This window comes from Corvus hawaiiensis, chromosome 14 (genome assembly GCF_020740725.1).
Source record: "Corvus hawaiiensis isolate bCorHaw1 chromosome 14, bCorHaw1.pri.cur, whole genome shotgun sequence".
NCBI lineage: Eukaryota > Metazoa > Chordata > Aves > Passeriformes > Corvidae > Corvus > Corvus hawaiiensis.
The window spans coordinates 4,229,871-4,254,908 of record NC_063226.1 but is presented as its reverse complement, the minus strand read 5'-3'; the positions used below and the strand labels follow the sequence as shown (position 1 = coordinate 4,254,908).

The window sequence follows — 25,038 nt, the reverse complement described above, 5'->3', positions numbered from 1 at the left end:
ACTGAATAAAATGAAATTCAAAATGGACAAACCCGAAGCTAAAAAGAGGGGGGAATGTTTTTATAGAGATAAAATAATAAACCAAAAAAATGATTTTGTGCTACTTTGATGTACAGTAAAACAAAATAACACTAGCACCGTGTGAAAAATGAACAGGTTAATGGTACCTCTGTGTAGTGCTGCTGGAAGTTGTCTTCATTTAAATGCAGAGTTTGTCATACATTGATGGAGGGCTTTGCCACTGTAACTTGATAGAGTGAAGTTTAACTTAAATTTCTTTGTGAACTAGGAGTCATTTTGGAAATGCTTTCTATTCAAACCTCATTCATTGTTGCAGCTTAGTTATTTTATACAGTGTTTCACTCTATGTTGTCAAAAGCTCTATTATTCAACAGAGTAAAATCTGTTTTGACCAAAGAGAAGCAGCAATACTTTTCCAAACATGAGGAAGTTGCTTTTTTATTAGATGGCTTGGGGAAGAGTCGATTCAAATGGGTTTTTGGCCTGTAAATCTGTGTTGTTATGGCTGTGCAGGATGGGACATGTGCACACACTGATGGAAAGGGGGGTGAAGGTGATAGTTGAAAACAAGAGTTCAATGGAACCAGTCTGGAAACGGACCTTTGACATTTTGGATTAAAATCAGCAGCCATAATTCCTAAACTGGTGAGTTTTTTGGCAGGTTGGGCTTACACCTGGTTTAATCAATAACAGTTAAACCCACCAGTCAATCTGTGAAGGTAGCTGGTGAGCTTTGCACAGCTCAGGGTTAAGTTAATGCTGCCCTTCAGGAGGAGGCAGGTACGTACCATGGCCCAAAGGCAAGGTTTGAGGTGATCTTGCATTCAGGGCTTCAACTCCTCATCTTCAGGCATCACAGCTTGTAATTTTCTGTGGTTCAGGTGCATGGCACAGACTTTGCAGCAGTCACTGCTATGACCCCTCTCCACCAGCCACCTGTGAGGTCATGGAAGCCTTGGATAATGGAAAACCTTACTGTTGGCTCACATGAAACCTATGAAGTTCTTCAGTGTTTAATCAAACGATTTTTGGCTTTTTTTCCTAAGCAACAATTTCTAATATTTATTTTCGCGTATCACTGATGGTTCATGCATTTTATACAAATTGATGCCATGGGAAGGAAGCAAATATTCCCCAAAGAAAACGTTGTTTTCATTTCTGCTCTTGTCCCACCAGCTCCCGCCCAGGAAGACCCCCCAAGCGCTCCCTGGGAGTGGCGATCCAAGAAAATGCACGGCTGCTGCCCCACGGAGTTCCAGGCCTCTTATCACCAGGGCTTATCTCTCCGACAGGTAATAAAATCCATCAGATGATCAGGCTCATCTCTTCATACTGCACAGCAGTTAAAATAAACTAATATTGATCTAACTGCCTTGTCCTTCAGGGCTTTTGCAGGCTTTACCAGAGGTTACGTTATTGGATTTTTTTGAGCGTTCATGAAAACTCTGTTTTGTTGCTGCAGTGACTGAAATCTAATGGATTTGTAATTTAGTTCTTTATTAATTGTAATTTCCTTACAGGAAATTCCATTAAATGTGTTATTTTAGTAAAAGCAAAAAAAAAAAAAAAAAAACCCCAACCTGAGAAGCTGAACTATTGTCTGGGAGGCCTGTAAGAGGCATTTCTTCCTTTGAAATGTGTGTGTGTTTTAGTTCTCGTGGGATCCGAGCAGCGTGGCTAATGCCTGGTGTATTGTAACCCCATTAATGTGTGCTGGGGAGAGGCAGAGATGCTTGTACAAATTACAGAAGAAACACTTGAAAAGCAGATAAGTCCACATTGCCACTGCGCATTGTGCTTTGATAATCTGCTATCATCAAGTGAAAAAACTAGCATGCAAATATGTGGAATTATAAACATAATGTAATGCATAGTATTTAATTTCACTTCATTAATTTATTAATAGGGTTTAAATTAAATCTTGTGCTATCCTGATGAGTGTTTTAATTTTTTATTAATTGCTGTATGCTAAAGGTAAGTTGGTTTTCATAATAAACTATATTCACGGCTGTATTCATAAAAGTAATTGCTTAAGTACTCACCAGGCTTAACAGTTTTAGGACTGCTGTCAAAGTCCGGTCTAAATAAATTGTAACTCCCTAATAAGCAAACCTAGTGAAGTGTTTAGGAGAGTATAAAGGCATAGAATATGTAACAGGAAAAGCAGAATTAAAAAAGATCCTTGCTGGGAGTAGAGTGCCATCTCTCCTGATCACTCTCCTTGCAGAACCTGGGCACTGCAACCGAGTAACACAGCGAGAGCTTGAATTTCCCTGCAGCTCCAGGTGTCCCCAGGATCTCACAGGGAACCAGCACCTTCCCCATGGAAGGGGGGAAAGAACATTCCCAAGCAGTAGGCACAGCAGCCGTAGCTGGAGCAGTTAACAAAGTATGAAAGCATTTGGCCAGAGCCACGTGCCACAGTTGGGCTGCTGCAGCTTTGTGCACAGCTCATGTTTGTGACAGGGATCCACAACTGTGATTTCCCTCCTGGAGTTTACAAATGAGGGAGTTTCTAGTATCTCTGTGTTCTCAGCTCAGGAATTTCATGGATTCGTGTTTATGTTGTTACTGGTAGTCCGGAAGGCACAAGAGCCTCTTGCATTGAGAAGTTCTTCCCTGAAATCCAGAATATTGCATCTTACTGTTCCCCTCTGTGTGTGTGTGTGTGTTTGCAAATAGGACACCAAGTTACGCAGACTGCCATGTTGCTTTAAGCTGGGAAATATTTTGGGATGCAGCATGCTGGGGATGCACAGTGAAGTATCACAGACACATTCTGTGTCTCACAGATATTTTGGGTAGCACACAGTTTGAGTAGAAGATTATGAAGTTGAATTTCTGGGCTGTTGGGAGTTGTCTGGAGCCTGAAGTGTGAGTGGGCTCCAGCCCCCTGTATTTAGCACACGGAGGGAGGGCTGTCTTGGGGGTGTCACCTCCCTGACCTTGGAAAAACCTCGGCATAACCAAGTGCCACAAGTCCCAGACAGTGTGCCTGGAGAAGCTGACGGGGGTTTGGGAGCAGCTTGGAGGCGGGGGAAGTGCCCATTTCCAGAGCCTGGCAGTGTCACCGGAGGCTGCAGACAAGGAGGGTCCCCATGGCCAAGGCGGCCCCGACGCCAGCCCACAGCTCCCGGGCACTGTCACCCAGGGCCACAGCTCCCCAGGGGCTCGTGGGGCCTGTCTTGTTCCTAAGGAAGGGACAGAGCAAGGCTTGGGGGAGTTGCTGAGCAAGGAGAGGCCGAAAGAGCCTCTTGTAAACTCAGTGGGCATTTGAGCTGTTGTGGCTCTTGACAGAGCACTCCAGATGTGAAGCCCCCATTAGCTTCATTTATACCTCTTTACACTTAATTACTGATTGCTTTGCTCTGGGTGCCTTCAATGCTTTGGGATTGGATTCTTTCCTTTGGCTGAAATAAGAATAAAATGGGTTTTAACACTTGTCACAGAACAGAGGTTTTTCTTCCAGATTTCCGAATGGTGGGCAATAGACTGGAATAAAAGCTGCTCCCAGCTCCCATGGGGATGTTTGGATGGCTGTGGGAGGGGGGAGCAGGATGAGGACTGAGGAGAGTTTGCAGCATGGTAGGGCTGGATCCATCCCTGCCAGAAGAGCAGAGGCTGATGGGGAGGCAAGAAGGAGTTGTTACATCCTGGGGGCTTCTTTGGTTATCGCTCCCTCTAACTGCAGTGTAATTGCCCACAGCATTTCTTCTGGATGTCTTCTTGTCCTTGATAATCCTTGTGTCTGATCTTGCCCATTCGTCCTGCAGCACAGATATACAGATGTTTATGTTAGTCTGCCTACATTATTGTAATTTAAAAAAAAAAAATCTCACTCTCATGTGGCTCCCTCATTTGTCCAGCTTAGCATCTGAATTTTCTTCAGATAAGCTCATTTTAGTAACAGATTCCATATCAGGAAATGCAGCGTGATTCATCCACCATTGCATGTTTTCATTTTTACCTCCTCTTCAGCCTGCTGTCAAGTTAAAGTAGAGGCACTGGCGTCCAGGCTGGCTCCTGGTTAGATGGATGGGTCTCGAGAAGTCACAGTTGTGGCTGCAGAGCTCGCAGCTCTGTCTGGAGGGGGTATTACAGAGTGATGATTAGTAACTTCCTGCAGACTCAGACGAGCCATCTGTGTTTCCATTCCTTGAAATGTGCTGTTATTTTCATCACCCATTTGGTTTGTGTCAGCTCGGTTTACATGGTCATTTTCACATAATAAACAGGTAGTTAAATTAGGCACACTGCATTTCCCAGTGTGGAGGGGATTTTTTTGACCTCTTGGCACAGCGAGCTCCATCTACTCTTATACCTTAGTAACGTGTGAAGGAGCTGCAAGTGAAGCCTCGACCTTTTTAAATGTCTGTAGGTACTTTCCACCTTGGGGGAATGGGAATATTTGGGTTACATCTGGGTTAGTGCCTGAGAAAGATGAGGTGGTGTGTGTGGGATGCACGCCACTGGGAAGGGCTGTGGAGGCAGCACAGGAACCGTGCCCTGACTGCATCCTTCAAGAGCTGGTGTTTAAGTACTGTCCATTTTATGTTAACTTAGGAGAAAGTGTTTTTGTATTGGTGTAGGAAATGTGGGAATCAGCGTGGTGCCCCTGCCTGCTGTGAGGGCAAAGCTAAAAACCTGCATGTCACAGAGGGATGGTCATCAAAGGCTCAGTCCTTCAAACAATGCCGTGTGATGAAGTGACATGAACAAAAAAAAGGCTTTATCTCCTATTAATGTACAAGTCTTTATCATCAGTGTATCTTAACAGGACAGCTGGGACTTATCTGTGGAATAGATTCTCAAGGAAGTTTTGGGGTCTGAAGCACTAGTTTGCTGTGTGGAGAGAAGCTGAAATCTGTTACATGATCGAAGCCAATGGTTCAGCAAACTGTTCATATGGAATGAAGCTGAAAGAGTAGTTGGATCTTTTGATAGTTTTTTGTGCAACTCCAATCCTCCTACCCCTCATTTTGGTTGTCCTCAAAAAAGGTTAGAAAACCCCTCTGCCTTCCTTACAATTTTTCTCTACTCAGTCTGTAGAATGGCTGCTATTACCCCAATAAAAACATTTTGGGGGCTGCTTCATTTTGTCTTCAAGATATTGCAGAGGGTGGCTCATGGAGAAAATCATCCCGTCACTAGAACTTTGTCAGATTGTGGTACAGGGCACACAGCTGCTCTGTGGGGCAGTTTTTTCAGGATTCCAGTGGGATGGGATCTCTGTGACTGCACATGGGCTGGGTCCTGCAGCTGTAGCTGGCAGGCCTGGGGAGGGTGGGTGTCAGGGGATGATGGGGCACGAGCCTGTTTAAAACATTCCTGTTGGCATTTTCTGGGCTGTGCTGCCCAGAGCTGTGGCAGCCTGGCTGGGAGGTCAGGAGAGGGATCACAGTGAGGATTTAGGGCTGGGAGCTGCTGAGGGCTCAGGACAGGGATGGGAGGAAGCCTGGCTGGTGGGGAAATGCATGAGAAGAGGAAAACAAGGCATTTTCAAGTGGATACTCAGACAGAAGCAAACCACCTGCATTGCCTGTGTGTAAGATAAACTGCTATTTTCATTATCAGCTACGTTAGTTTCACCCCTCTTGAAATGATTCTTTTATTTCATAAGCAGTTAAAATAGACACTGTTTGTCTAGAGTTTTTAAGAATGCAGTGTTTAAAATATTGACTCGTTTGTACAGATCCAAATACTTTTTTCAGAACAGTTTTGTCTTATTAATAGTTAAAAGAATCTGTTGTGAACTTAATAGTTTCAGGTAATTAATAATTCAGTGGAGTTAATATTTTAATAGCTGCACCAAGTCACATCATTGTGGGACTCAAATAGAGCAGCTCACAGGATACGGTAACTTCATGTGTTCCTTCAATTCAGCAGCGACAGCAGCAGCCACTTCAGTCTTCATCCAGAAAAGGGAGGACAAAACAGGATTTGCTGCAGTCTTTAGGCATTTGGATGTGGTGTCTCTGTGTTAGAGGAATGAAGGAGACTGGAGGCTTTTGGGGTCTCTGGTGTCCGGTTGTGTTTATCAAGGCGGGCACACATCAGCCAGCACAGCCTGTGGCAGCTCCTGCTGCCAGCGATCCCACGGACCCTCTCCTCCCTTCCAGCATTTAACTGAACATTTCTGTGTGTTTACATCCCATTTCTGTGGCTCATTTCGCTGTTTACAATTACCCTTTTTTTTTTTCGGCTGTCATAGGTGACATTTGAAAGTTCCATTTATAATGAGAAACATATGCAGGACTTTGTCATTGTTGGCATTACCTGGCTTGGTAGAAATTATTATTTTTAATCAAACGCAAACACATTGATTAAGGATGCCACAACACTCCTCTGCGTATGGGGAACGTTAACAGTTTATAAATTGTTCTTGGTGACAATTCAGTAGTGAATTACTTTGATATATATGGCTAATAAATTAATATGATTAAGTTAATGAGTAGTACAAGTGTTGCCAAACTCCACTCGTCGGGCTTTTAATGCTGCTCCACATTTGCAGCTCGAGCTTCCCCCTGTGGTGAGAGGATCAGTGCTACCTACGCACTGTCATTGTGATAAATGGCATATCCCACAGTGCCCTGCACTCCATCTGCTGTGTCCCCAAAATGAGAAATATTTTATACAAATCACACACTCAGAAGCTCAAAGGACTGTAGAAAGATCTATTTTTTCAAACAATAATAAAAATGCATACGTCTCTTTAGCAACTCTTCATTTTTACTGTCATAATGAATGCAGATAGATTTGGGAAATGAAAGCTTGTGTGAGTAACATAGGAAAGTTATCCACTACACAGTAAAGCTGACAAATAAGTTACATGTGCGCTCTTTCATTTTATCATGAAATGTTCTTAGATAAAAAATGATGTTAGAACATCTATTTAACTGGATTTTAAAATTAAAGACCGTGTGTGCAGCATGATTGAGTACCACCCATCTCATGCCAGCAGATTTCTGTGCTGAAGGGAGCCTGAATTGGAGTGAATGAGGAATGCAGGATCATATCATTACTCTTTTAATACAGCCATTCAGTAGAGTTCTGATAATCTGGGAACTGTACTTGGTGGCTGTGAGTCACTCAGTTCCTCTCTTTCCTTTTCTCTTTGAATATTATCTTTCTTTAAGGATCCATTTTCAGTGTCTGCTCTGTCGGGTGGGACATTTCGTTTTTGACAAGTGAATAGATAAAGCTGTTGAGATTTTGCTGACTGGTTAACCTTGTTGTAAATTTAATTTACACTTAGCCTCAGCTACTAATTACTGTCCGAGAAGTGTGAAACTCAGCAATATACTTTGATTTTTACGCATTTGTAAAAATTTTTTTTTTTAAATTTGATCCCACTGAGTTTCTACATCTTTAGAGAGAACAAAGTTCAACCAGGGTGGTCACACTGAAAGAATTAAGACTGTATCATCTTGACACTCAGGGTAGGGCTGCACTGAGGCTGTCTTGATATGCAGATGGAAGGGGAACCGTTTGAAAAACCTGGATAAAGTGTCACAGAGTTAGTAAAACCGGTAAGTTTTCATTTCTCTGTTTTTAGGATCCATGACATTCTTTTCCACCAGCTTTTCTGTCAGTCTCCCGTCTCATGGCACTGAGGTCTGTAGTGATCGTAAGAGCTATCTGCTTCTCTCTCTCTTGTCTTCAGCTGGCTTTGAAACCTTTTCAGCTCTTTGAAGTTATTGTTAAGAAGTGCCTTAAAGTCATAAATAGCATCAGGAGGTGTGAAGGATTTACCTTCAGCACTCCCTGTTTTCTGGAGGACTGTCTTGGCAGTAACACTATTGTAATTGAGTAGGTTTTGTTAGGTTTTATTTTCCTTTACAATGACTTTGATAAAGTTGAACAAATAGTTATCAGTATCACAAGCAAGCGTAGTTAAATGCCTCAAGTGTTTGTGTAAGATTTGCACACTGACTGCATTTTGTGTGTCCAGAAGTATTTATTTCAAAGACTTGTTAAACTCAAGTTATCTACACACACTTAAATTGTTATTTCTGGGACCTAAAACTAAACAGGAACAAATTTAACACCTCTGGTTGCAGAAAAATACTGGTCCCTCATCTACTTGCAATGCTAAAGGCTGCTATATTTACATAAGTAATACTCTCTTGAAATACAGCATTTAGATCTGCAATAGATTGGAGTAGTGTGGTTTCCTAAAGGAAATTCTTATAAAGCTGTATTTTGGCAAAATTCTTGGCGTAACAGCACTGGTGAAGTTATGGAGGAAAAAGAAGAGAACAAATCTCACTGGATTAAAAAATAAGCATGAAGTGTACTTAAATCCAGGTAGTTCCATAGTTCTGGTCAGGTCTTGAGTACTTTCATGATGATTTAACTGCTTTTGTGCTCTGGTCCTTGTCCTGCAGTCCTGGAGTCCTACCCGAGGGAAATGCTTCAGTGTGATTTAAGATCAGGCAATCAAATGATCCCATTGATTTGTCTTGGATTGCTTGGTGTCTTAAACAGAAGTGTTTTCCTACTTCCCACAGAGTTTTGGAGGACAGGTTCTGTAAGGATTCTTTTGGAAAATTGCACGTGCAGTCGGTGCCTGATCCCAGGATCACACCTTGACTGGGGTGGTGTCTCCTCCTGCACAGGAAGAATGTGCTCTTCTCTCAGCCCTTCCCGAGCAGTAAAACGTGATGCCAAGGGCTGGCAACAAATTAGGATTTGTGATGAGCAGGAAACACCTCTTCCTGAGCAGTCTGAAGAGGTGCACATTTTTATTTGGAAGCAAGAATAACTAGAACAGGTTCATTGCCTGATCGCTCTCATTAAGTGACTGGGACCGTAGCAGGATTTCACTGGAAATGTATTTATGTTGTATAAACTATTTCATTTGTATAGTTTTATACAAGTTGTATAGTTGTATAGTTTAGTTGTGTAATTAATTGGTGTAAAACAAAACGAGCAGATTTAATGAGTGTAGTATTGTGCACCATCCTCTGCTGAGCAGAGAGGCCTCTTGGTGTGCTGGTGGCAAGTGGTGTTGCTGATCCTGGATTGTACCTGTTTGAAAGATAAATGCAGGGCTGCAGTTCTGGAGGATTCGGTCTAGGAACCAAATTCATCCTGAAAATCCTTTACAAAAAAACCAGAAATTCCTGCAGCTACCAAACTCCTGTGACTTGAATATGAAAAGCTTTACTTCAGAAAGAGAAGCATTTTATATAATACACCTCTGAATATAAATGACAGACATTTTATTAGGAAAGGAAAGCCTTTATTAAAATATAATGATCTACATTGTTTTTATGTAATCTAATGAATTACAGTAAAAGCCTGAGAAATGAGCTGGAAAAGGTAGAGTACTTTCCCATGAAAGCAAGCTATGATAACCTTTTTGTAATTCTTTAACATGTTGAAAGAGTATTTCTACACAGACTTATTAAATTAAGCAAGGTCACCTTTTCATTTTATTAACAGAATTAGTTTGCCAGATCGTGGACTTTGATTCTGAAAAATGTAGATGAATCATGCTCTAACATATGTCAAGTAGAAGATTGGTTATAAAATGTTAAATCATTTTGATGCACATTGCATCTTTGTTTTTACTGTTGAACAATTGTAAAAAATAAAATGCTTAATTACTGGTTTTTTGCATTTGCGTATTGATTGGATGTGCTTTAATAATAATAATATTTCTAAGTGGATTATCTCTCCTGACTGGGGCAGTCTGAATCTAATATTTGCATAAAAGGAAGAAAATACTCTCTTCAATAGCAGTATAAAATTTTGTTCCTTTGACATGCAGTACACAGTCATTACCCTGAAAGGTTAGCTGTAAATAATAACCAGGGAAACTGGCCATGTGCTTAAAGATGAGCACATATATTACATTTACCAGCCTGACCCCAGTTCAGCAAAGTAGGAATAAAACTGACATCATGTCATGCAGGTTGTTTAGATGTGTTCCCAAATCTCTGCCTGTTTATTACAGTCTTTTTATATAAGATGTGTGAGGAGGAAAATTACATTTAACAGATGTTTCATAATTTTAATATAGAATCTGCTGTAATTGTTTATAAAGAATTTTGTAATCATTCCTAATTAAGAAAAAATGTATGTGTTTCTAGTCACTTGGACTTTGTTTTCTGTCTCTGCCTCTTGACACCTCCTTTGTTAAAAAAGAAGCAAAGGCTCTTTGCTGGGATATGCAGCAGAACTGAGAGAACATCCCAGCAGTAGCCCCAAGCTCTCTGTAAATAAGGGACTGAATGGAGCAGGTTATTTTCATGGTGCTTGTGTGGTTTCAGATGAAAATAGGCAAATGTGCAGCTGTAGCTGGATCTTACAGGAGCAGGAAGGCTGGTCCTGGTGCTGCGGGTGCGCTGGGCTTGGCCCTGGCAGTCGTCACAGAGCAGGTGACTTGATTACACTGAAATCAGGCAGAAAATGTCCTTTTCTGGCCACTCGAGTGAATCAGTCAAATTATCCAGTGGCAAAACTAATTCTATGCCTTGGGCCATCAGAGCTGCCACTTCCTATAAGTCAAGCCTTCCCTTAGTGTGAAATTGTTTTTTATTTTATTCTCTTTCATTTATTATGCTTATTTCAGCTAATCCACTCAGTGAATGTGAATTACCCAGTACACCAAAGCTGTTTCAGATGTGCAGCCTTCTCATGCCTTGCTGGTGAAACAGGACTGGTTTCTTTTTAAGGTACTCCTGACTCTGTTATGATCTCTACATTTAAAGTAATAGTTCATTTTTTCAGATGAGAACTCAAATGAGGAGAGTTTGAATATGGTTTAAAATTAACTAAAAGTGCATATGGCTGAGCTGTTGTTTTAAAAGCACTTACAATTCAGATGGGTCACATTTTTAAGAGCTAGAAATATATCTGCAGTGAATTGTAGGCCATTAAGTACTAGTTAATTTGAATGACTTTGACAGAAAAAATACTCCTTTGGAAAGCACTGAATATTGTTTTCCAGCAGTAAAATATTGCCTTCAATTCTGGCAGAAACAGAGCTGAGATCTGCTCAAAGCACTCATACAGGTGATATACCCTAGGCAGTAATTGGGTGTATAATTCTGTCCAAATGGCAGTCCCTCATCTGACTGTGCCCTCTGGTACACAGCATTAACATCTTCCAATAGAAGAAGAGCAAAACATATGGAGTCTTTTATTTCAAGCGAAGAAAAATCAAAAAGAATAATGAGGATAAAAAGTAAAGTGCCTGTGGTGATGGGCAAGGCAAGTTACAAGGGAGTTGCTGCAGCAGAGTGCTTCAGAGCAGCAAAGCAAAAAACAGCCTGAAGGCACCTCCCATAGGCATCCAAATATAGGCTTCCTGTATGTGCAGGACAACAATTGGTACATGCACGTGTGTCAGATGCTGAAACAAAGAGGCATCTAGCAGGAGAGGCTAGAGAGGTTTCTTCAACTCCTGGTCACACGGAGCTTGGAGCTGATGGGTGGAAGGAGGGAAAAGAAAGGAAAGTTGAAAGGCTCATACGGTGATTCAGATGGATGCGTTGCTGACAGTGTCAGAGCAACAGCTGCTAAATCTAGGAGGCACTTGAAAGAGCCTCTCCATTTTGTTAGGTATGGAAGTCAATAGGTTATTTGGGCTAAGAACACCCTATTACTCAAATTCAGCTGACCCAGAAAGCTTTGCCATCTCACAGTGGCAATTCGGAGGGCTCTGCCCTGGTGGGTTTAGTACTTCCCTTGTCCTGTGTAATATATGGATATATCGATTTCGAGTTTTTGTCCTGAAATTCATTAGATTAGTCAGTGTAAAGCTTCAGAGGGCTATTTTGTGTTTGTAGCTGGGTTAGATCGCCGAAAACTCGTCAGCAGAATCTCTCTTTCAAACCATTAAACGTCAAGGAAATGCGCCATGAATTGCTTTGGTCTTCCTGTTTGGGAACTGGTTCATTACAAATTTTAATTACAGATAATATTTCTTCAGAGTAGCTTATCAGTCTACATTAGCTAAGCATGAGTCCTAATCCTGTTGAGAATTTTTATTCCTTTGTGGCAAGTTTTCACTGTAGATGGCACTCAAGAAAATATCCTGGGATGAGTTTTTTGCCCACTGATAGGGACCCATCCTTCCCTTTCTGTTGCGTTATGTCTCTCCTGATCTCCATTTTTCCTTGCATCATATTACTCTGCCTTTCCTCTTTTATTTTTTTGCCCTTGACTTTTATGTCTACACCACAATTTGTGTTGACCTTGAGGTTGCCCTCAATTAGCTGAGCCATTCCCGTACTGTGGCCCACTCCAAAATCCTCTGCACCCAGCTCCTGATTGGAAAAGCAGAGCCATCCTAGAAGCTGCTCCATGACCTTTTTTCTTTCCCTTTAAAGTTAATGTTTATTTCCAGGCAATAAAGAGAAGGAGTGATACAAAAGAGATGGAAGCAATAAATCCTGGGGTCGCTTTGGGTGAGTTTCCTGTGCTCAACCCAGGCCTGTCTGTGCCACCTGGAAGAAAAGGAGGATTGGGAAGGGTTGGGATGAGAGAGAAATCTCATCCATGAAAGTTCAGCAAAGCTCTCGAGATCCAGAGATGGTCTGCCAGGGGTCAGGAATCTGAGGAGGAATGGTCAGACAGGTGTTTTGGTTTGATCTCTGGAGCAGCGCAGGTCTGAAGCTGTGTTTGTGTGATGTCCCTGTAGAACCTCTGTGCTGATACAGTGAAAATGACACTGAGATCAAAACAGTTTAGTAGACAGTAAAATATGGGTTAGTTTTGGGATTTGCTGCCTGTGTATTTTTCAAGGCTAAGATGATTAACCACTGTGTTAATTGAGGAACTGGCTGGCCTTGGTATGGAGCCAACTTTCTGTTTTCCTGTTCTACAGCTCAAGAAGATCATATTGGTCTCCAAATAATGGGTGAACTGTGACATTTAATGTTATCACCCATGTATTTTTGCTAGGTGATAGCCAGTAATACAACTGCAATACTTGCACCATCTGCATCATCAAATTCTGGTCTTACACATCTGTGAAGTTACAAATGGAAATTTTGCGGTGGATTTTCTGGGATGCCATTCAACTGTGATTGGGGGAGCAGTTAAATATTATGCTGAAATTATTTTTCACAAATACGAAGTGTCCATAACCATCCCTTTTAAAACCTGCTCAAGAAACTTTGAACCGTTTCAGCCTCACCTTTAACTTTTTTTCAAGTTTGTGTGTTTATTTTATGAAACAGAATAGAAGAAATTGGGTTTGTGTGTCTAAAAGGAGCTACCAAAATGAATTTCATCAAGCAGTTGGAATAAAACACAGTAACTTTCTCTTAGCTTTTATATTAAATCTCAGATTAAAATGAAACTTTCTGAAGTGCAGAAGGTATGCAGTGCTGGTTGATCTTGGTTGAACTGTGGCTCTGAAGATGCATGAGTTAAATTGATGAGCTAGAGTAGGTTGACACTGATCTTGCTGTCCAGGCTTGTAACCACATTAATATTTACTTCAGTGGAGTTATCTGTGTTTGCCTATTTCTGCACATCTAGAAGAAACACCAAGTGCTGCTGATGCTTTACTGCTGGTTGTGTCATTTTGTGGTGGAGGGTGTGAACTTGTGCTGCAGCTAAATGTTCCCTCAGTGTCTCCTACATTCACATGAAAGTACACTGGAGTGGCTGATTTTCTCTATTCTTTTTCATTCTTTGCTGGGCATTTCATTGGAGAGAATTAGCTGTGCAATGTATGTATTAATCAGATTAACTCCTGATTTTTCCTTTAGGTAGGAATGTCTTCCTTTCTCCATTGGAGACATTCATTGTGTTGAATACAGTGTTACGATGAACAGTGTCTTTAAGTGAAAGGGAATTATATCTTCACTGGGTTAGTTTTAATTTTACTTAATGGATGAAGGAAGATGAAAGGCAGCCTCTTCCCCAGGGTTAGTTAACATTAGAACTTGAACCTAATGAAGGGATTCGAGATTTTTTTTTTTTTTTATTAGTTTCAAGAAGTGAGAATGTTTAAGGCACTCCAAGGTGTCTGGCTCCTGGCACAGGGATGGTCTGGGGACTCACTTGGCATCTTCTGGTGCCCCGTTCCCCTCGTGCCATTTCTGTGTTTGGGTTCTGACTGGCAGGTGTCTGTCATCCTGCTTCCACTCCTCCAGAATGATGCCAGCAGTTGTATTGTGCCATGTGGGGACTGACGAGGTTGATTAGTCAATAGATATAAAATATTTAGATGGCAGAAAATGTGTGTAGTACAGTGAGGCCATGATTATTAGTCATGTCTTTAAAAAATTCTTGCACTCAATTTCAGGGCATTCCGCCTACAGGAGAAAAGTGAGAGCAGATTCTTGCAGTGAAATTTCAGAGAACTGTGGTAGATTAATTGAAGCTGCAGTCCCTCAACATTTGTATTCTATTTGGGATGTCACTTCCAGTAAGCTTTTTAGTAACGTAGTGGTGCAAATGGAAAAGTTTCAGCGAATATTAAATGTAACAATGAAGACTTTTGTTCTTCATTAAACCATTTCTTGATGTTTCCCGATAGATTTTCATCTAAACACTTGCTAATCCCAGAGCTCTGACAGGCAAGGCCTGCTGAATTAGGCCAACTTCTGCTACAAATAGCTGCTGCACATGAAACAGTAATCATTGCTTTCCAGTCTATTATTAGATCGACTTCATAGGGATTGCTTTTTTCTCCTGTGAGTTGATGCATAAATGACATGCTTTACCCTCCAATAAATCTAACAGCAGAGTGGCTCTGACATGATGTTCGTACCCCTTAGTCCCATGACAGATTATTTTTGATGGCTGCAGAAGTTTACAGCAGCTTGAAACCATTAGAATTTAAAGGCATCATTGAAATTTTACAGCGTACCTGCCTCAGACACAACAGGGCTCGTGCCGAGCCGGGGCTGCGGCGCGCTGGCTCCGCGCTGTCACCGCCTGTCACAGGAGCCCTTCCTGGCTGTGCTGATCCCCAGCTGTCCTGGAGAGGGGGGAAACTCTGCTGCAGCTCCTCAGAGAACGTGTCCTTCTGTGCATCCTCTCCCTGTGCCTGAAAATCCACCTGGAGACGGTCCTAATGCACGGGGAGAGCGTGTGGCACACACAGGACCTGTGTATGTGGGTGAACGTGCTGAGAACGTTTGAACCTTTGTTTCTTGTTACCCTCTTTAAAGATTTTTATGTTGTTAGTGGTCCCTTTATTCCCACCTTCTCAGTATTGTTAAATTCAGTTTTAGTAGCATATGTGCTTTTAATAGAGTTCTTTTTTTCCAGATTTAAGAACTTTGGTTTTTTTCCTGATGAAACACAGACAAAGTTTGCAAAGCTCAGGACTCCTCAAATCCACGGTGTTTACTGCTATTTATATCTCCTGTGAATGAATGGCTGGTTTTAGCTCTGGTTCTAAGCCGTGTTCAGCTGGTGTTTCATACATCTGTCTAAAATTTGCTGCTTTTAGACATAAGAATCACAACTATAAAATTGCTGTCTGGCTTAGCAGGAAGATTTGTGCTGATTTCCATTGATTGGTGTGTGTTTGTACGTACCTAAAAAACATCATATCAAATTGAGCCCTACAGATCCCCATAAATCTCTCAATAGATTTCTATTCTATGAGGTTGTAGAAAAAGAAATGAAAACTTTTTCATCTAACTGCTCTGGTTTTGTATTCTGGACAGAGTGATTGAACCTGCTCATGTTCTTAACTTCTGTCCTGTAATAGTTATGTCAAGCAGATTCAGGTCGATGGATCTGGCATGGAATAGGGAGCTAATCTTAACACAGATCTACTGTAGCCTAACAGGTTTTTATTTGACAAATATCCTTTCTAGGGAATGCCATCATGGAGTGTAAGATACAAAGATACTACAAATGATACATATTGCTGATTGAGAAACAGAAAGTTCTCCAAAGAAATCTTTCAGGTATTTGCTTTAATTAGGTTATTCCCTTTCCTTAAAACAATCAACAAAAGAGATGTTTAAAAGTTACATGGATTGAATCCCTTAGTAAGGTGGGTTTGGAAATGGGTTCTAGTTCTGCTCTGTTGTGGTCACAGGCTCCCTTTTTCTGAGCATCCTTTACCGTAAGTGTTCTTCCCTGTTTGAGAACATAGAACAGGAAGTGACAAATAGATTTCTTTGTGGAAGTCGTAAGCCCTATAGTTTTATGTATCAGTGTGCTTACATTGCAGCCTTTCTGGAAATAAAATTGATTTTGTTAGGGTAAATATTTATGTCATAAGAGGAGGGTAATTAAAAAAGGTATTGAGAAGGTATTTGGAGTTTCCAAACATGAACTTCAGCTACCAAACTGCAAGCATTAAAAGCTGTGCTCATTAAGTCAGGGAAGAGAATTAATACTTGATGTACTCAAGTAGGTATTAAATTTGGTCTTATTAGACCACCTTGAAATTCGATTTTAGGTGTTTAAAGCATTCTTGAACAGGGTTTGAATCTCTTCTCTGTGACACTGTTCACTTGAATTACGTGAGCTGCCTGAGCTCAGTCTTGTGGTTGGTCAGTGTTGTGACAGTCCTGCAGGAAAGGCTGAGTGCGTTTTATAGGGCTGGGTTCATCCACGTCTGCAGCAGTGACCTCTGTTCTTTCTCTCAATATGGATATTCCTATCTATTTTGTGATCTTTACTTTTATAAATGATGATGAAATGATGATCAGTTGAGCTCTGTCTCACAGAACCTTCTGCAGATGAAATAAAAGGTGTTGACAACACAGGGAACCATACAATTTCAGAATTAGGCCATTTTTCTTCTGACTGGAGAGTCAGAAGTGAAGGGACCCAAGGATTAATCCACTGTTTATATCCATACAGAACCTCACAACATGTGGATTAAATCTTCCCTGCACCTGCAGTGTAACATTTTCCTCATGCTGTAGAGTAATACCTTAACTAAAACCACCACAGCTTTCTGATGGCTTCAAAGACATGAAAAACCACAGTCAGGATGAAAGCGTTTTATTGTTTGTAATTTTTAGCATAGTGCATATTAAATGTAATAACCGATGAGTTTAGTGGGATAATCTATTACCATATGCAAGAACCATGCTCCATAAGTTATATACATCTTTAAGAACTGTTAACTTTTATAGAATTTGCTGTAACAAATCATTCTGGGAATGGTGTGTACTTGTGTTTTCAATTGAGGCTCTTACATTCGGTTGAAGTATCTTCTGTGCTTCTATCATCCCATAATTTCCTTCAGAGCAAAGAGAGAACAATCTGCATGTTGGGTGGGAGGATGAGGGAATGCTAATTGAAACCATGTAATAAAAAGGTAATTTAGCAAAACTATTAGTTTCTGGTTTTTTACTATTTTAAACCTATTATTTTTAAAATTACATCTGTATTAAAAAGGCTGTAAAACTCCACTCCATGTCAGCACATTGCATCTTAATTCTCATTTTCCTTTGCATGAATAGTAAAATCTTTATAAATTGAGAACCAAAATTAATTGAATAAACTTCAGTTGAACATTTTTATGTTAATGTTTGGATTAAAAAGAGGCATATTACAGAGTTTTTGAAGAACATTTAATGGCTTCTAACATTGACCACACCTCGAACGCAGCACATGGAAAAAGTGCTGATGGAGGGAAACAAACCCCAAGAACAAATGTTAATTGTGTTGTGTGTTTATGGCTGGTTTTAGGCTGTGATGGAGTTGCTTACACCCATATTTGTTGCTAGATCATGGTTTTCCAGCCACAGCCATTATCAGAAGATGTTCTTGGCAGCCTGTGGGTTGCCCAGTTCAGCACCTGGAGATGGGGCTGTGGGTTGACCCAGGTAAGTTTCCTTTTCCAGGTCACTTTTGAGCTGAATTGTGTCTTCTGTGTCTAATTCCTACAAATCCTTCATGAGGAGGGAATTTATATAAGAGTGAGGACAATACAGGGGACGTGGTGAGTGGGGACAGCAGTGGCGAGACTGGAGCAGGGCAACAGAGAGCTCAGAGACCACCTGGCCCTTTGCTGAACGTGCTTGGCCATTCTGATGATGTGTTTGTGTGTATTTGGGTGAATTTGAGTGTGTGTGTGTGTGTGTGTGTGTGCACCCCCAGGGTCGGGGCAGTGTTGACACAGCTTTTCCCTTTGCTCTCACTCATAAATGCTGGGATTACCTGGGCGATTGTTTTCTCAGAATGCCATAATGTAATCTCAAACCTAATACTCCAACAACCATGCACTAATTAAAACTGCAATTATATTTTTGCTCAAACAAAACGACTTAATAAACATTATCACAAACTGTTTACCCTTCCCAAAAACAATTTATGCTCACTAATACAATTTCCCATTAAAACTGCTGCCAGGTAAATTAAAAACTCTTGAAATAGTAAGTAAGTGGGAAATTAATTCAACAGTTTAATCTAGAGCTAATAACAGTTGCAAGCTCAGAAAAAGATTGCTACAGCAGGGAGTTAATTAACAGCTTATTCCCCATTTGATGAAAGTAATCCACTCTAATTCCAGTGTAATTTACCTCAATGTAATATAAAACCACAAGCTGCTTCTGGTGCTGGTAATTATTAGCCTTGTCCTGTGGCCACATTGACAGTAAAATTCAGCAGTATCTTAATAATAAGAGGCAGTCTGCTAAATGCCCACAATTAAAGATGTAACATGGAATCTTGAAGCTGCAACAATCATGTGTGAAGCTGAAGGGACTGGAGGTACAGTTGTGACAACCTCCTGTTGCTGTTTCTCCTCCTCCTCCCCAGGTGTGCCTTTCCTAGCCCAGGTTGTTTTTCTGCATGAATTTCTGTCTCATGAATGCACCGAGGTGCAGGGAGCAAACAGGGCTTGTGTCTTTTCCAAGTGAAACACAAAGTTTGGAGCTCTTAACCTGAAATACCACACAGGGGTCATAAATGCAAGGTGGCTCTTACGACCTCAGTTACAATGAAATCTGTTTTCCTTCCATTTCTCTTTTTGTGGGCTTAAAACCAAAGATCAGATTTTATATATATATATATATATATATGCATACACAAACAAATATGCAAACATTAGTCTGTACAAATGCATGAGAAATAAGTTTTATAACAAATATTCTTATTTGATCCCAAGATAGTATTTTCTGATAATTATTTTGATTTCCTTTTGAGCAATCATGGCAGTCTATCAGCAAACTCAAACCTGATATTTAAGTATTGCCAAGTTTCCTTAGTTTGGTTTCTGGCTGTTGGGCAGCCTCCCTGGTTTGTTTGCATGATGTGCTCTTAGCACTGTCACTGATTTAGGGATGTGATAGTAAGGATAAGAGCAAGTTAGTGCACTGTAATCACAGCTCAAGTGCATGAAATTAAATGACCTATTTTATCATGTAAAAACTCATACTTGAAACAAAAAAAGAAAAGTGGTGTTATTTGAACCCAGTGGTTATTAACGAAGGGTGAGTTTGATTTTCTGCTGTCACCTAAACCATTTGTGTACAATATTCATGTACTTGAGAAACTTTCTTCTGGGAAAGGAAAACAAATGCCTGGAATGTGCTCATTGGATAACAATTGCTAACAAATATGTCTGAAGTTACAACTGTAGGGATTTTTTAATTGTTTTGAGCAGAGGAAGGATTAACTTTAAAGGTTGACTTTGAGAAGACAAAGCACAGGTTCTGGGATTGTGCTCTCCTGTCATCATAAAGGTGACAGAGCCGGTGACAGAGATGAAGGCAGTGATGGCTCAGTTAGAGGGATTGTGTTCTTCCTCACATGTTCCACAAGAAATCTGCATTTTTTTTGGTGTAGTGTAGAGACAGGCAGATGTTTAGAACTGAATTAATGCTTTTAGTACAGGTGAGATCTGGTAGAATACTCTCCATACTCTTTGTTTTTCTGTTAGTGCTCATTAGCTAAACCAAAGCGCTTTTTTCTGCATAAACGTGGCTCTTCCTTATTTATAGTATTTATGGTTTTGCCTGCTTTCAATGCTGATTTTTAGTTTGACTGAGTAATCAGCCCTGGGGCAAGCGATGTTTTCCCAAGGAGAGCTGGGCAACACCACAATTGCAGCTGGCTGCGAGGGATGGGTGAACCCTGAAGCTCCCACTGGGGTAAAATCTCCATCCTTGCACGTGCTGAGGCTCATCTGGACACTGTCCTGGGAAATCTGCTCCAGGTTATCCTTCCTCAAAGGGGAGTGTTAGGCTTACATGATCTCCAGAGGTCCTGTGCAACCTCAGCCATTCAGTAGATTTCTTGTGGTGCTGTAATTTCTCCTTAATTTAATGGTAATTTATCATTTTAAGGTTTCTCTTTTAGGCTTTTTCCATCAAACAAAGTAGGAGCTGTTAACTAAAAGAAGCAGGAGAGAGGAGTAGACTGAACATGTGAAATGGCAGGTTTTTATTTCTGATAGAAGAACTCATAGGAGACACTGTTGGTGTCTGACTATAACTATACTTCAACTCTGCTACCCATTCCCTCTTCAGTTATTTATGTACTTAACAATCAGTTCTACCAGCTTTAAACTTAATTTACAGTTGAGTTGGGAAGGATTTTTTTTTTATTTTTTTTGTTAAACAGATCTTCAGTAAAATAAATAATCTTGACTGTAAAGGACTTTCTTTGCTCCTGATTCAGAAGTCACCCATAATCTGTATTTTTGTCTATATACAAAATCTCTAATATGAGTGAAGTGATGCTTAAAATTCTGTAGGTCAAGGATTGAAACCCAATCATCTCCAAGTAGATCTCCCTGGAAATGAATCAGCACAGCTCATCAGCTGCTCACAGCCTGGCTAATGCAGTCCTGGGCCTCCACTGCCATCCCTGTGGCCACGCTCTCAGAGCCTCAGCAGGGCTGGGGCAGGCTCAGAGCAGCTCTGGCACAGCAGCTTCAGCTGAATTTGCATCAAAATTGTGCAGGTTAGGGAACTGCTCTGCAGTGTAGCTTGGGCTGAAGTGTTTTAACAGCCAGAGAAAGTCTTAGATTTAAATACCATTTCACAGTTGAATAATTTGTGTTTTTTATTTCGTTGCACTTGACAATTGAAGGAAAAACATTTGAGCAATATTTGAAAACAGTTTGGTATTGTCCTTGCCTGTTCTTCAAATACATCTGCAAGGGTATTGTTATGAAAAGTTACATATAAATCAGTACAACGTTCTGCTCTAGTTTGGTAGCTCTCTAGAAACAGAATTCATTCTTGTTTAGTACACCTGGAGCGTGTGGGGTGTAACTGTGCGGGGCTGAGCCTCGTGTGTCTCAGGATGGAGCTTTGGATGAGGAGGCTTCTCCCACTCCGTGTGGAGATGGCCTGGACAGTTCTGTGCCCTCAGCAGTGCCAGAGTTCACAGAGTGATGGAGTGCAATGGGCTGGCGCCAAAGAGCTGCTGTGGTCACTCATCCCCCGGAAGGGGAGCTCTGCTCAGCCCCACTGGGACAGGAGGGGTGGTGGTGGCTGTGGAACTGTGCTCTCTTTAACACCACCAGTCCCACTCGGGATCATCCTGACGTGCCCTGTCAGGGCACCGAGGGGCAGCGGCTGCTGGGTCAGAGGGAGTGCGGGATCCTGCGGGACACGGGCACGGGAGGTGCCGTGGGCACATCCAGGGGATGAGCCCTGGATGCGGAACGTCACCTCCCTCAGTTGGTGATTCACCAGCAGCATCAGAGTCAGGTTCAAAGTAGATTAAAATAACCTCAAGGACACAACTTGAATTCCATATGAGACACAGTTAAATTTATTAATACATTTTATATAAACCAGCCATTGGGGCACAGCTTTAAGCCCTCTTGGCTGTTCTAGGTGTGTTTTTCTAGAGAACAGATATGTTTGGAGAGGACACGTGCAACTACATGGACAGAGCATTAGGATAATTTTTCTTAGAAGTTTGTATTTTATGAAAATACTAAAAACATAAAATAACCATCTGCATATGTAGTTATTGAGGTAAACAGTCTGTTTACATCCATGGTACACAAGTTGTGCCATATTCTAAGGAATGATTCTGACTCTCCCACAAGGAATTCTACGCTCTGGGGGATAGATTTGCAGTGCAGGGGGCAGCCTGTGGACCTGCACTGCTCATGGGTTGCACACTTGAGCGGACAGAAGTGTGTTAGAGGACCACAGTGACCATGTGTAAAGGCCTCCTGTGTCATCAGGGCTGTGAAATTTCACCTGGGAGAAGCCTGCACTTCCCAGCAGCATCTGAGGAGCACATCCAGGCCCAGCTCAAAAATTCAGCTGATGGGGAATTTGTCCCACACCCAGTAAATTGTCCCGGCAATTATTTATTTGTGCTGATAAAAAATGACCTTTCTGTTTTGCTGTTTATGTTCAGCTTTCTGCCTACTGCTGCAAATCTGTTGAACTTCATTTCTGTGGTCAAGCACTTGCCATTTTTCTTTCACCTGTTGCCTTTTTTCCTCCCTCGACCCTGAGTGCACCAAGCTGGGAGCAGCTGGGCCCGGTGACCGGGAACGTGCAGGTCCCTGACACAGGAGCAGAAGTGGCATCAGTGATGTTGGTAGCAGCAAAACTTGCTGTGGAGTTGCTCTGCAGGAAGCAGGGCAGGGATTGGGATTTGGGCAGGAGGACTGCAAAGCTCAGGGAGAGCTGGGCGATGCTCTCCATGACTTAGGTACAATTTAAGCTCGTGTTAGCCGTCATGTAACTTGTGAGCACGTTTGTTAGCACAAGTCATTTATTTTCTTCTCGTTTTGTATGGCCTTTCAGACAACTTCCATTATGCTAATGTAATTAATAGGCATCCTAAAAAGCAGGATTAGGGCAGTTTATTTCAGGAGTGTCTGCTTTGCTTTTTTAGTTTCCTTTCCCATGCTGCCACTCCACATTTCACCACTAATGCTAAAAGAACCTGTTTTTCTGCAATTCTTTCTGGCACGGAAGGGCTTTTCTGTATTTCTCTGCCTCATTGACTCTCCATCTCATTTAAAAATCTTTGCTGAAAATACATCTTTTTCCCCTTGCATGACCCTCATAATTTTTATCTCTCTCTGCTGTTATTTTAGTATGTAATTTTACTTTTAAACTAGCTGATGGCCCTTCATTGGAGAAGGGGCAATCAATAAATTATGTGCTGATTGTGTATATTCTTCATCGTATTTTTGTATTTCATTGTCCAGACCATAACAGTTGATGCATATTTTTGTTGTACTTTTTCACCTTCTTTTGAGTGTCATTATACTTGGCTTTTAATAATTGAAAGAAAATTCGGTTCTTTTCCATCATGAAAAAGAGAGAATGCAGGAATGAATCTCTACCTGCTAAATACCATTTATATCAGTAAATGGCCTCGCTGAGGAAACACAAGCTTGAGCAAACTCAACAAGGGTTGAGCAAAGAAAGTGAATGGTTTTCCTGAAAAATTTTCAGTTCATCTCACTAAATGATCCAACCAACAGCTTTTTGAGGTACTAAACTTCAATGAAAAACTTACCAAGAACTTCTGAAATACTTCTTTTTGTGATAACAAACTGTTTTGAGGGGAACGTCTGTAACAGCTCTAACGAGAAGTTTGTGAGACTCACCTTGATCCTTCTCAAAAGATGTCATGGGGAGCTTTGCAACTTTTTCTACAGTTTATCATTAATAGCAAATTTGCAGGAGTGAGGTTTAGAGACAGAAGATCCCACCTGTGGTAAATATGGTCATTTCTGGCACACAGAGGTGTGGGTATGGGTGCAGGTAATTTGAGCATAAATAACGTCATCCTTTGCTCTCAGATGTAGACAGATATTTCTTGTGGGTTGGTTCTGTGGTCTCATTACATGCTAATTAAGGGAAAAAAAAGATTGGACTGAGCAAGTTCTGGTAATTTAGATAGTTTTTTGCCCATGAAATTCCATCTTTAGCTTTTTTGGCAGCAGCTGTGTTGCTTCAAAAAGATGATTGTAACACTTACGATTAAAAAAGTCTGTCTTCCTGCTGTTCTGTGGGGTTTTTAAAATTAATTTAATATTAAATATCTGCCTAAAGTAGCACCACCCATGTGTGAGTTGCTTTCCCAGCTTTCAGGAATGGTTGGTGCTGGCACTTCATGCTGTTACTGGATAACTAAATTGGAATATGTAAAAAAGCAGGAACATATTCTTAGGTCATCTCAAAGCATGAATCCAATCTCATAAAGATTTTCATTATGGTGTGAGGGATGGGATGTGCATCTTACTCATTTGCTCACACAGACCCTTGCTGCTGACCCATTCATCAAATGCACCAGTCCAGGCCAGGAGGAATGATCTCTCCAAGAAAGATAAAGAGCAGAAATCTCAAATGAAAGACATTGTTCTTTGTACCGGTTCACCTCATCTGCCATCACCTGTAATTGAGATTATCCAGCTTCTCATCTGCCCCTGTACCAAGGTGCTGTGTGGGGAAAAAGGGGTAAAGAGGAGCCAGAGAGTTCATAAAACAAAATTAGGGAAATTCCATGTCCTGAGTGTTTCATGTGGTGTTAAGACAATGCTGGAATATTATTTGGAAGCCTTTCAGTTATTTCAGTTTAATAATAATTGAAAAAAAGAGCAAGCAGTAACACATTGTTGGCAAAAGAATGTCAGCCAGCCAAAACCAAAGAGAGACTACCTTGCACTCTGAAAATGCTGATTGCACTTTCTGTGAAGCCAACAGCAAAAATATGCTTGTTTTGTTTCTTACTTTTGGTAAACAACTTAATTAATTAATCTCTCATTGGCTAATGCTGTGCCTGCAGCGTTGCAGATGAATGTGTTCACGTTCAGCTATCACAGCTTCCAAAACTCGGAAGCTGACACTCAATTTTGTAAATGTAACCCAGCAAGAAGTTATGATGCCTTTCCAAACTCCTCAGCAAATTAAAAGGGCAGTTCTTACAGCAATAAACATTATTTACTAACTTGTAAATACCCTCAGCAGTGAATTGTTCTGTGAAACGTGTCAGTATCCAGAGTCCCTCCAGCAGTGCCAGGTGAGTTGGAACCCGAGAACCTGTGTCACTCTGATTGGGCCAGGAATCTTTGCCATGAAGGGCCCCTGCTTCAAAGATTACATTCCTGGTGAAACAGCAATTTGCTTATTACAGTTT

General features: G+C 41.1%; 1 protein-coding gene across 2 annotated transcripts in view; it reads left to right on the top strand.

Moving 5' to 3' along the window:
* DACH2 (dachshund family transcription factor 2) overlaps positions 1-25,038 on the top strand; it is a 249,558-nt gene that overhangs the window by 123,547 nt on the left and 100,973 nt on the right. For both annotated transcript variants that reach the window (XM_048319119.1, XM_048319118.1), the window contains exon 2: positions 1,198-1,313. In XM_048319119.1, coding sequence (XP_048175076.1) covers positions 1,198-1,313 — 116 coding nt within the window. The remainder of the gene's footprint in view (positions 1-1,197; positions 1,314-25,038) is intronic.